The 12,436-nt window shown below is 54.1% G+C and overlaps 1 protein-coding gene across 3 annotated transcripts in view; it reads right to left on the bottom strand.

Moving 5' to 3' along the window:
- ABR (ABR, RhoGEF and GTPase activating protein) overlaps window positions 1-12,436 on the bottom strand; it is a 187,977-nt gene that overhangs the window by 143,201 nt on the left and 32,340 nt on the right. The window contains exon 1 of one of the 3 annotated variants that reach the window (XM_027518046.1): window positions 6,027-6,220. The exons of 1 other annotated variant lie outside the window; for it this stretch is intronic. Coding sequence is in view for 1 of the 2 variants with exons in the window: in XM_027518043.1 (XP_027373844.1) it covers window positions 297-357 (61 nt within the window). In the remaining variant the exon portion in view is untranslated. Of the gene's footprint in view, window positions 1-296; window positions 668-6,026; window positions 6,221-12,436 lie in introns of those variants that run through there. One more of the 3 variants, XM_027518043.1, reaches the window with a different exon arrangement.

Below are 12,436 nucleotides of genomic sequence, written 5' to 3'. Positions count from 1 at the left end.
ACACAACAGGTGGGAGAGGGGTAACACAGCTCTCCTGGCCCCGTCGATCCACTGCGCCCCCTTCACCCCCGCTCCGGCTGGAAGTCCACTCTGGGGACGCCATCCGCGACTAATCGCGGGGCGCCAAGTCGCTCCTCCCGCCTCCCGGCCCGCCAGGCACCTGGGCGGCCGTGCCCGCCGCTCCCAGCCCGCTCCAGCCAAGCCGGGCAACGCGAACCCCGGGGGCCGTCGGGGCTCCACGCGGGGCTCCGGGACGCGTTCCCGCCCGGCCTCCCTGGCCCGCGCGCACAACGTACTGCTGTAGAGGGTGTCGATCCAGGAGAGGCGCGGCAGGCCCCGATGGCTCAGCGGCTCCATGCCCGCGGCTGCGGCGGCGAAGGCTCCGTCAGATCGGAAACCCGACCCTCATCGCACAACAAAGGAGGGAGGGCGCGGGCGGCGGGCCCCGCAGGCCGAAGTTGCCGAGCGCTGGGTGGAGGCGAGGGGGAGGCAGGGAAACAGGTAGCAGGGAGGAGCGATCGGAGCCGCCCGGGAGGAGGGGGAGGGCGGGCGAGGGCCGGTGAGCGCCCCCGGGAGCCCTTCCGGCCCCTGAGGCCGCCGCGAGCCCCGCTGCGGATCCCGGAGCTGCGGCCCCGCAGCCCGCCCGCCAACTAGCAACTTCCCCGGGGCTGCGCGGAGCCCAGGGGCGGAGGGCGGGGGACGGGGGCCGCGACCAATCGGCGCGAGGCTCCCGCGCCCCCTCCCCCGCCGCGGCACGCCTCCAGACCCCCGGCGGAGGTGCGGGGAGCAGCCGGTGTCCCCCACCCGGAGAGGGACTCCAGCGGGTGACCGAGGAGGGGGTCTGCGGGGGTCTCCGGGGGGCGACGCAGACCCAGACTCCTCTTCCTTCCCCTCGCTGGGCTTGGCCAAATTCTGGCAACCCGCAGACTAGGTGCCGCGGGGAGACCTATGGGCCCGCAGGGGTGACATCACCTGCCACCCCAGGATCTCTAAGCGCAGTTTCAGGGGCCAGTGCGGCTGCCTGGCCCCTCCCCTCGGCAAGCCCGGGGAGCGGCGCGGACGGGGTTAACGTCCAGCCCGCCCGCGGGAAGCGCTGGCTGCTCAAGGACTCTTTGCTTCCAAACCTTAACATTGCCTCGTCTATTTAGACACTCTTGACCTAAAAGCCAGGCTGCTCCCTGCCCTTCACACCAGGGAGGCGGCGAGCAGAGGAAGGCAGGAGGCCGAGGGGGTCGTCGAGGGGCGTGGAGGACAAACAGGGTTAGAGGAGAGACCCCAGGGTCTCCGCTGGGTCTCCCAACACCAAGGGTGCATAATTACAAGTTGAGGGAAGTCTGGGCTCAAAATGCCTCTGAGAAGAGACCCCCTGAAACAAAATTCCTTCTAAGACCACCGCCGGCCCCCCACCCCCCAAAAAAACAGGCAATGAAGAACCTGGAGTCGGAGAGTTTTATGCCTTCCTCTGGGTGCTGGTTCTAAGAGACCCAAGGCAACTCAGCTGCAGGCCTCCTTGGACCAAATGACCCTGAAGAAGGGACTGGAGGGGCCTGAGGGTCAGGCTAGGGTGGTCCAGGGCAGGGGGCCGGAAGCTTGTTTCCTGAACCCCAGGGAAAGGAGGCAGTGGGCCCACAAGGGAACACCCGCCCTGGGCCACTTACCCTGCTTTCACCTCAGAGAGTGAGGTTTCTGCTGATGCAGCAAACCCTTCCACCCCTCATCCCTAAGCTGCCATACGGCAGTGACTGTAGGGGACCCAGTTCAATGGACAAGCCTACAAGATGAAGCTCACCTGGCCTCTACATGGAGGAGTGTTGTCAGCATCCCAGAGCATTTGGGGTGAGGGGGGGGATGCTATTCTCATCATTCCAAACAACCACAGATCTAATTCTTTAAAAAAAAAAAAAATGAAAAGCAGTATCATTGACATGCAGTATGGCATTAGTTTCAGATCTTATTCTTAAAAGGAGAAGCAGACCCTTTTGCATGATGCTGAAAGGAAGCCTGAATCCAGCCCCTGCAGCAGCTTAGGTAGCACCTCCAGAGCTGCCCCAGGGGAGGTGGGGGCTATTGGGCTCACAGAGGTAGGGTGAGCCCCTGGGGAAGATGCAAGGGAAGATGCTTTGGGGGTGCAAAGCATCCGCAGGTGGCTACAGTGGGTGTTTTTCAACCTGGAGGTCACACCGGCCCCTCCTTGCATCCACTGGGCTCTCCCCCACCCCAGGCCTCTGGGCTCGGGCTCTGACTTTGGCTCTTGTGGGTCTCCCTGCTCAGCTGTCACCCTCCCACCATCTCTGACTTGCACACAAGACTGGGAGGACCAAGCAAGCAGGCACCTGGAGCTTGGCAGAGAGGGGGGCGTGCATCTCCAATGAGATGCTCCAGAAATAGAGCTGGGATGGGAGAGGAAGCAAACGGGCTCCTGGAGGAACCAGAGGGAGGACGGTGAGACGGAGGAGCAGAGAGGGGCCCAGGGCCTCTCTTCTTCCCACACGGAAGGCACAGAACCCAGAAGAAAGGTGCAAGCAGGATACCAGCCCAGGTAAGCAGCAATACTGCCCCCCTCCCCAACATCTCCACCACCTCCCACCCCCCTGCACCCTCCACCCCTCCCCAAGGCAGCCTGGGCCTTCTGTGAACACTGCCTGATGGCGACATCTGGGCACTGACTGTGAGGAGGCCATGGATGTATGTTTCTGCGTGAGTCACATACATTTGCATACATTTTACATTTTTATCTACAAAGGCTTAAACAAGCTATTTTCAGCATTTTTTTTCAAGCTAAAATGTTAGTTGCTCTCCTTAGCTCTGCTTTTCCCCTACATTCTGTCCAATCCTGTTCCAAACCTTCCAGTGCAGAATGCAATATAGGGGGAGGGGAGTGGGACCTTAGAGGCCGATCAGAAGGAGCGCTTCTGATAATTAACGGAGAGTGCCTGCAGCGGACCTGGCTTGCATCTCAACGCTTTGCTTACACAACAGCCTCACTATTATCTCAGTCCCCTCCATTTAGCAGATGAGCAAACCGAGGCCCTGAGCAGCTAAGTAACCCATCCAGACAGTAAACGGAGGGCCACGCATGCTATCTCCACTGTCAGGGTTGAAAGCACGGTGGCAGAGGTCTCTGGGAATCTCTGCTGGACCATGGGTTAGAGACTATCTTCTAGAAAACTCTTCCAGTCCTATTCCATCTCTGCACAACTGTCTCAAAACCTATGTGTCCCAGGAAAGGGCGGTTACATCAAGATCCCTTGATGGCTACATCGGATGGCTTCCAATGGACATTACCACCACAGGGCTTGACTCTAACCTTGGCTATAGGACAAGTGTGCGGAAGCAGCAGGGTGACAGGAGACCAGAACAGAAACCTCCAGATTCCTGGCACTGACTGGAGAGGCGGTGGGGGAGACCCAGTACCACATCCTAGGAAGGAAGGAGTTAGAGCCATTCTCACCCACGTTGTGCCCAAGGTGAGGTGATCTGCCAGCAACCCCCTTCTGTCAGAGTAGCTGGGGGATGTTCCTGTGGACAGGCTACCCTGATTCAGCTAAGTGTGGACCTGCCCATGCACCCCAAGGCACTGAGCACCCATCACAGCTCGTCCTCCAAGCCTGCACTAACCATTTGCTGCCTAGTCCTTTGGGTGAACACACTCCACCTTCCCAGCCCTCCCTCTGGCCTGTGTACTCAGCCTGTCCTTGGCTCCTCACCTCCCACAGCAAGCGGCTGCTCCTGCCTCATCAGCATATTTAAGGGGGATTTAAGTGCTGGTTGGGCTTCCTTGGTGGCTCAGAGGATAAAGAATCAGCCTGCAATGCAGGAGACCTGGGTTCAATCCCTAGGTCGGGAAGATCCCCTGGAGAAATGAATGGCTACCCACTCCACTATTCTTGCCTGGTGAATCCCATGGACAGAGGAGCCTGGTGAGCTACAGTCCATGAGGTCGCAAAGAATCAGACATGACTGGAGCAACTAACACTTTCACTTTTAAGGGCTGGTTGCCAGGAGCACCGGGCTGATGATGTGGGCCAAGTGGGAAGAAGATATACCCCATCTGAGGTCAGCAGTCTTGCCCTTACATAACCCCCAAGGATGTGCTACGCCCCACCTCTCCATTATCCAGCTCTTGCCTCTACCAACCACTTGGCCAGGGTGGAAAAAACGGGACCATGCTTAGAACCAAAACTAGGTATTTCCACTTCTCTTCCCCCATCACTGTTAGCAACCCAGCTCCACTGGGAACAATAGGAAGGCCTGGAGTCCCTGCGGGGTCACTGGTGATGAAAAGGATGTCCTTGCACCTCTCCCCACTCTGAGGTCTGCAGGGAGCACCAGGGTGTGCAGGTGGGATATACAGGTGGTCGGGGTGGGGTGGGGGTGGTCTCCGCATTCGAATTAAAAACCAAAAAACTGACCAGATAGACAAAATCTCTTTTGTATCTTTCCTGGCAGATCAGCTCTTTAAAAGCTGGGATGAGGGACTTCCCTGATAGTCTAGTGGTTGGAACTCTGGGCTTCCAATGCAGGGGGCAAGGGTTTGATCCCTGGTCAGGGAACTAGGATCACCCATGGCTGTGCAGCACAGCAAAAAAAACCCCAAAACCTGGGACTGTGTTTTTTCACTGCACCTTGCCCAGTGGATGAATGAGGCTCAGGTAGACCTCTAAGGCAGTCGTAACTACACCATGCCCCTGGATCAGTTTTCTGCCAAAAGCCCAATAGACAGGCATTCAATAATACATGCTGAATAAATAAAACTAACGACAGCTAACTTTGATTGAGTACTTCTAAAGTGCCAGGCACTGCTGCATGTGCTTCCCATAGACTGCCTCCCTCAGTCTTCATAATAAGCCAATGAGATAGGCATTGCCATTCTCTCCATTCCTTCCCATAGAAACAGGAAGGTATGCTATTGGCCAGCTAGGAAATGAACCGAGATTCTGAATCCAGAGTCCACATGGGTAATCTCTGTGTTGGGCTGCAATGAGTGACTAAAAATGAATAAACAGAGTGAAGTTAAACTCAGGGAGGAAGCAATCAGAGCTACAGGAGGAATGTAACTCCAGAACCCCCCACAGCCACCAGTGATGAAGCAAAATGAGAACTGGTTCCCAGAGAAAACCACATCTCCTCCATCGGGCCAGATGATCCAGGAGCCAAGCTGGCTGCAATCAATCCAGTGACAATTTCCTGAACTCCAGTCCCAGCCAAACCCCACTGCTTCTATGCTTCAGGCCAGTCTTGAGACTTGCCAGCCTCAGTTTTCCCATCCGTAGGTGCGCACCCAGATGGATGTCCCTCAGGCTTCCTATCTGCCCAGTAGCCCCCAGGATGGCCTGTTTCTGGCTCCTTGCTCCATTTCCTTTAAGCTCAGCAGAGCAAAGCAGTGCTTACTCTTCTAAGATTCACCCTTAGCCCTTGGGCCTGAAGAGAAGAAAATGCCCCAGGCCTCTCCTGGGTCACCTCTAAGTGGGCAGGTCTGGCTTAACAGTTCTGTCCTCTGCCCTCTTCCTCCCCGTCTCTTCCCAGCCTCCTCACTCTTCCAGCAGGCAGTGAGATCTACAGGGAGCATGGATTTACTGAAAGCCCTCCCCACTTCTTCATCTTCTCTTCCAAAGTTTATCTCAGCTTGAGTCATGGGAAAGATGTAAGAGTCATGGTAAGATGTAAACTAGAAAATTCCATTCACCTTCTTGTTGCCTCCCTCAGTACCATGGCCGAGAGAAGCCTGGTGACATCCAGGTCCCTGCAGTGGTGAGGCTCCCCCCACGTCCCCCCACGTTTCTTGGGAGCTGAGTTGAAGTGCCACTCCCATGGCTAGGGCCACAGTGAGTCCAGCATCCTGGGAAGAGCATACTAGGCAAGCTGCAATTTCGGGAGGGTCTCGGGCCAAGTTCTAGCTAAAGTGGCCCTCATCCGACATGGCTCGGCTTGTTCCACCCAGGGGTCAACACAGAGGTTTCCGAGAGCTGATCCGAGGGATCAACAGTAGGGCCTGGCACCCCACCCCCCCTTCCTAAATGACTTACCACAGCGTCCCCATCAGCATTTGGAAAGAGGCAGACAGAAGAGACGGAAGGATTCTCCAAGTCCCCAGAACCCAGAGACAAAGTTCAACAGCTCCAACCTTATCAGCCCCGAGTGAAGCGGAGGCAAGTCCATCTGGGGCCAGAGCTCACAGGCTGGCCCTCTGCCCTCCCGTGGCCACTATTCTCCTGAAGCTGGCTGTGCTTCTTGCTGTCTCAGCCAGAGTTCTGCAGATGCCTCTCAGCCCCGCGCTCTTCTGCCAGGAGCTCTGACGCCACCAGCCAGGCTGGCCCCGTCCCTGTGAGGTCCAGGGGGGGCCCGCAGGGGCTGAGGGCAGGTCCTCAATGAGACCAGCTCCAAGAGGTGGCGGCTCAACATTCGAGAAAGTGAGGACAAAGGAGCATCAGAGCCTAGCCAGTGTTGCTTGTCATCAGGAGAGTCTCGTTTCGGGATTACCGTTCAAGTTCGTGGTGTGTGGCCCTGTCTCTTTAAGGACCAGGCCTCTTTAAGATGAGTTCCCTCTGCAGTCTCCTCTGCCCCCAGTGGTCCTGCGGCAGACAAGGGGGGGCTCCCGAGCGCCATCTGGTGGTCCAACGGAGCAGCGCCTCAGCCAGCAGACTGTCCTGCCACCCTGGACACGGTCCAGCCAAGAGGCCTGGAAATGTCTGCAATAAAATCTCAGCTTCATCCACTGGATTTTTCACAGGGCTGTTAGGTTACCATTGTGAGCAAAGAGGCTATCGAAATCAGGGGGAGCTCCATTTGGGGCCAGGAGACAGCAAGAGCCCCCATGAGTGGCCTGGGAAGAAAAACCATCCCACTGGACAAAAGCTTCATTAAGATATTTGGAAATGCGGGGACTTATCCAGTCTCTCTGTCAGCCATCTGCAGGACATAAGGCAAAGCTCTATGTATCCTGTCCCCATAAACAGTGGAGTTAGTAGCTCTCAATTAGAGGTAAAGAATCCGCCTGCCAATGCAGGAGATGCAAGAGATGCAGGTTCGATCCCTGGGTCGGGACGATCCCCTGGAGAAGGAATAACAACCCACTCCAGTATTATCGCCTGGGAAATCCCATGGACAGAAGAGCCTAGAGGCCCATGGGGTCACAAAGAGGTTGGACACAATGAGCACACACATGCCATGCCACGCCCCACCAGGAGGTATTTGGAAATGTGGAGGAGCATTATAAAGCCAGAGATATTAAGATATCCTGCAATATACAGCACCATCCCAAAGAATGTCTGTCCCCAGATACCAATAGCGTTAAGGACACTATGTGGTTAGGAGGAACAGAGGCTTTTGGAAACTTGCTGAGGTTCCTTAGCAAGCTCATACCCACCCTGTTCTTTTCCCCATCTTTCTGCCTTTGGTGTCCTCCCTACACTTTACCTTTATAACGTTTGAGGTGGAGAGAGGGACTGATCTGGCCCAGGCCACCTTAACCAGGGATGCCAGAGTCCCTGGCTGTCCCACCCCAAAAGCTAGGCACACACCTGCCCCCAGTATGCGTTGGGTCATCATTCCCCTTGAATGGGAAAGGCAGACTGGACAGCAGCCTGACTCAGACCGCTGGGAACCAGCAGATGGATTCTGAGAAGAGATTACAGAGGATCAGCCGCTTCTTCCCTCAAGGGAATACCCTGCCTTCCTTCCCCCATGGGTGACTCAACCTAGCCCAGTGCACTGTCTCTAAACTGTCCCATGACATCCATGTTTTACATAAGGCACTTGCAGGTGCTGATCATGAAACCTGGTCATGAGTCCTAATTTCTCCTTCCCCCAAGCTTACTGCTGCCTGTCCTGGACTGATCAGCTTAGTCTCACAGTCTGTTGCCAGCAGCTGACATGAGAAACCAACACACATGACGTAAGTTCTAAGGAAGAGGGTAGAAAAAAGAAATGAAATGCTGTCTGCTGTGGTGAGTGGAAGCCCCACAGTGGTCACATCTGAGCTGGGTCTGCTGGTCTGAGAAGTCGCAAGCTCGTGAGGCTGACATCATAGCTAGAATGATCAGGTGGAGGAAACAGTTTTCCAGCATCCCACAGCAGCTTGAGAACACTTCCCATCGCTGTCAGAAGGAAAAACCACATCCCTGTAGTGGCACACAAGGCTCTGTGGCCTGGCCCCTCACCTCCTCTCTGCTTCATCTGCCATGTTTTCCTCCTGGCTCTCTCTTGCTTTCTCAGAACTTTTGTACAGGATGGTATCTCTGGTCAAAATGTTCCACCCGACTCTGCCTGGGTATCTCCTACTCTTCCCTCTAGTCTTTTTAAATTTTTAAAAATGTTTTGGCTGCACTGGGTCTTCACTGTGGTGTGTGGGCTATTCGCTAGGAAGCTCTCCCTAACTATCAGACCAGGGAGCCCTGCATTTCTGATTATTCAGTGCTCTTGTAAATCACCTAATGCCTATCTCTTCTGTTAGACTGAGAGCTCTGAGAAAGTGGGAACCTCATCTCTCTTGTTCACACTATACACTTGGCACCTTGAAATATTGGTACAATGAATGAGTCAGTAAATGAATGCATGAATGAATGGCCAAATACGCTCTTGGTCGCAAAGACCCTAAAATAGTGAGTACAGAAGCTTCAGCCAACCCAGCTCTACCAACTGAAAAAGAACTGTTAGGGCCGTTTGGAACATCGTGTTGAGAATAGAATGGTCACGCTCTTCGGAAAGACTCAGACAAACAGCAGGATCCTAGAGTCAGATCTGGGGCAGGAGAATTGCTGTTCCAGTTAATTCTCTAACTGCTCACATGAAATCCCAACTGAAAACTCCCCAGTGCGCAGGGCTCCCTTGCTCAGCAGCTAGAACTGGATGCTGTACTCTTTTTCACCCAATCAGACACCAACACGGAAATGGAATAGAAGCCGAGAAATGGTTCAGCCCACTAAGGGAACTTTGGTCTCCATTCTCAGAGTCCTTCTCCTGGACCTGCCCCCAGTTTGCATTTAATTTTGTTTTTAGACGAGGGAGGCAAATGGTAGTCCTCCTCTGGGAAAAAGAGGTCTCTTGGTGTGTGCGCCTGTCCTGTCTCGCCTCCCGGTAGGATGTGGACTCTGAGACTCAACTCCCCAGTCCCAGTGGGGCTGTCAGCTGAAGCTGTCCCTCACCGGTTCCCAGTGATAACTTTGATGCCCCTCCTACCCGGTGGCTCAGTGATAAAGAATCTGCCTGCAGTGCAGGAGACACAGGAGATGTGAGTTCGATCCCTGGGTTGGGAAGATTCCCTGGACAGAGGCCATGGCAACTCACTCCAGTATTCTTACTGGGAAAATCCCATGGACAGAGGAGCCTGGCAGACTATAGTCCGTGGGGCCACCGAGGAGTCAGACATGACCGAAGTGACTGGACACACACAGCTGGACACATGGGAAATCTTGCTTTCAACCCTGTGATGGGAGGACAATGGAAACTGATTCTGGACACCCTGTCCTCCCAAGGACCTAGCTTGAGAGCTTCTGTAGGCTGCCTGACAGATGGACAGACAGATAGAGGGACGGAGCTTGGGCAGACCCTCTGCGGCTGCTGCACGCACTGAGCCGAGGTGACCACTGAGCAGGCCTGAGAGGCTTGGAGGGCAACATGCCAGACTCAGCCGGTCTGCTGGCACCTGCAAAAAGGGAAGCAGGTTTCCTTTCAGTTTCTCTTCAGCACAGCACAGGGACACATACAACACCCAATTATTCGTCCAGGTCTGACTTGTTGGGCCTGACGTCTATGATGGTCCAGAAAATCACCCTAGGCCACTGGGGTCAGTAATCCAGATGGTTAGTCGTCTAAAGTACCAGCCCAGCTTCTCACCCACTGCTTCGTAAAGACGTTCTGGCATGGTTAATACCCGCCGTGTACTTCTCTCCCCTGAAATGAAAGGAAAGGACCTGGTGGGAGGAGGAGGGGTTGACAATAAAGTACAGAAGAACCGTAACAACAGAGCCAGCAATAACACTGACACGCTTACTGCGGCTCGGCTGATCTAAGGGCTGCATGTGTTAAGGCCCTGGATGATCACAGTAACGTCAACGCTCTACTCCCTCTCCCCAACACAAGTCCGCTGAACCTGCTGTGTGACCTTAAGGGACATTCTTTCCCTCTCTGGGCCTTGGTTTCCTCACTATGACATGCATGGGTGAAGGTTGCCCAGTCTATGAGTCTTTGAAAGACAGCAACCAGAAAATAGCTGAGGAGAGAGAGGAAAGCTTTCTTTCCTATGCCTCAGTGGCCCAAGACGTCAGAAAGTTCCATGGGTTTTGAGGGCTAGAAAAGTTACTCATTACCCCACTGAATATTCCCTGAACCCTATATAAAGCGGACTGGAGTTCTTTTGCCCAGGATGCTATGACAGTGGATTTGAGATGTGCCCAGAAGTCACCAAGAGGCAAGGCAGCAGCTGCTGGGCCCCGAGAGTAGTCTGGACAGTATGTAATGGAGGGAAGGGAGAACTGAGTTGATGGAACTGAGTTGATGACTAAACGCTCCTTGAAGGAAGTGCCATCTGAACCCCGGGCCTGGAAGAATGTCTCATATATCGCTGGCAAAAAATGGTGGGGTGCAGAGACAGGGCATTCTGGAGGGAAGGAGAGCATAAGCAATTACACGGAGGCAAAAAGGGGGTGAGGAGGGGACCAGATGAATGACTGGGGAGAAGGTTCTTTTGGGAACTAGGGGAATATATTGCTAATCTGACGTGTGACCTCAGCGTGAATCAGGGACACGACAGAATCTATTAGGCCCGTCCTTATAGAGAAGCCTGTCTGGGATACCTCCTCCCCACTGCCGTGCCCACAAAGGCCCAGGGCCACCTCCCTTCCCTGTGAGTTTGGGGGCATTGACATCCATTCCTGAAAGCCCTTTGGGCAACATGTCCCTGGCTTCACCAATATTTATGTTCCGGGTACTGTGTTGAGCACACGACTCTTACTCTTTTCTTTCCAGCTTTATTGAGATATAACTGATAAATGACATTGTGTAAGTTTAGGGTCTACAGTGTCATGAGTTAATATAAGTATGCATTGTGCAATGATGACCGCAGTAAGGTTAGGTAACACGTTTGCCATCACACATCGTTACTTGTGCGTGTGTGGTGAGACCACTTAAGATCTACTCTCTGAGAACAGTTCTTTAAATTATTTATTTATTTCTTGGGCTGCATCGGGTCTCAGTTGTGGCGTGCAGGGTCTTTAGCTGCGGCATGTGGGATCCAGTTCCCTGACCAGGGATCAAACCCAGGGCCCCCTGCACTGGGAGCTCAGAGCCCTAGCCACTGGACCTCCAGGGAAGTCCCTCTGAGAACATTTCAAGAATTCGGTACAGTATTGTTGACTAGAGTTACCATGTCATACGTTAGGTCCCCAGAACTCATTCATCTTATAACTGAAAGTTCGTACCCTTTAACCAACATCTCCCCATTTCCGCTGTCCTCTAGGCCCTGCTCACCACCATTCTACGTTTTTATGTCACTCTGACCATAGATACATGACACTTCGATGTGGCAGACACAATCATCACCCCTACTTTGTAGAAGAGACTCAAAAGTCTAGTTTGTAGAAGAGACTCAAAAGCCAACTTCACACTCAGGTCTGTCTCGGGGCAGAGGCCAAGCTCTCAAAGGCTTTTATGGACTGAATGTTTGTGCTGCTACTGCTAAGTCACTTCAGTCGCGTCCGACTCTGTGCGACCCCACAGACAGCAGCCCACCAGGCTCCCCTGTCCCTGGGATTCTCTAGGCAAGAACACTGGAGTGGGTTGCCATTTCCTTCTCCAATGCATGAAAGTGAAAAGTGAAAGTGAAGTCGCTCAGTCGTGTCCGACTCTTAGCGACCCCATGACTGCAGCCTACCAGGCTCCTCCATCCATGGGATTTTCCAGGCAAGAGTACTGGAGTGGGGTGCCATGTTTGTGTGTCCCCCCAAATTCAGAGGTTGAAGCCCTATTCCTCCATGTGAAGGTATTTGAAGGTCTTTGAGAGGTAATTAGGTTTGGATGAGGTCACGAGGGTAGGGTCCCCATGATGGGACTGCTATTACCCTTAGAAGAAGAAGAGAGGGGGACTTCCCTGGTGGTCTGGTAGTTAAGAATCCACCTGCCAATGCAGGGGGCACGGGTTCGATCCCTGGTCCAGGAAGATCCCACATGCCGTGGGGCACCTAAGCCCATGAGCCGCAACTTCTGAAGCCTGCGGGCTCTAGTGCCTGTGCACGCAACACAGAGAAGCTCCCGCTCGCAGCAATGAAGACCTAGCACAACCAAGAAAACAAAGAAAGAAAGAAAGAAAGGCACTTCCCCAGTGGTCCAGTGGTTAAGACTTCATGCTTCCAATGCAGGGTGTGTGGATTCAATCCCTGGGTAGGGGAACTAGATCCCGCATGCTGCTGCTGCTGCTAAGTTGCTTCAGTCGTGTCCGACT

Source organism: Bos indicus x Bos taurus, chromosome 19, assembly GCF_003369695.1.
Source record: "Bos indicus x Bos taurus breed Angus x Brahman F1 hybrid chromosome 19, Bos_hybrid_MaternalHap_v2.0, whole genome shotgun sequence".
Taxonomy (NCBI): domain Eukaryota; kingdom Metazoa; phylum Chordata; class Mammalia; order Artiodactyla; family Bovidae; genus Bos; species Bos indicus x Bos taurus.
Note: the sequence above shows the minus strand (reverse complement) of the source record. Positions and strands in the feature narration are given on the sequence as shown.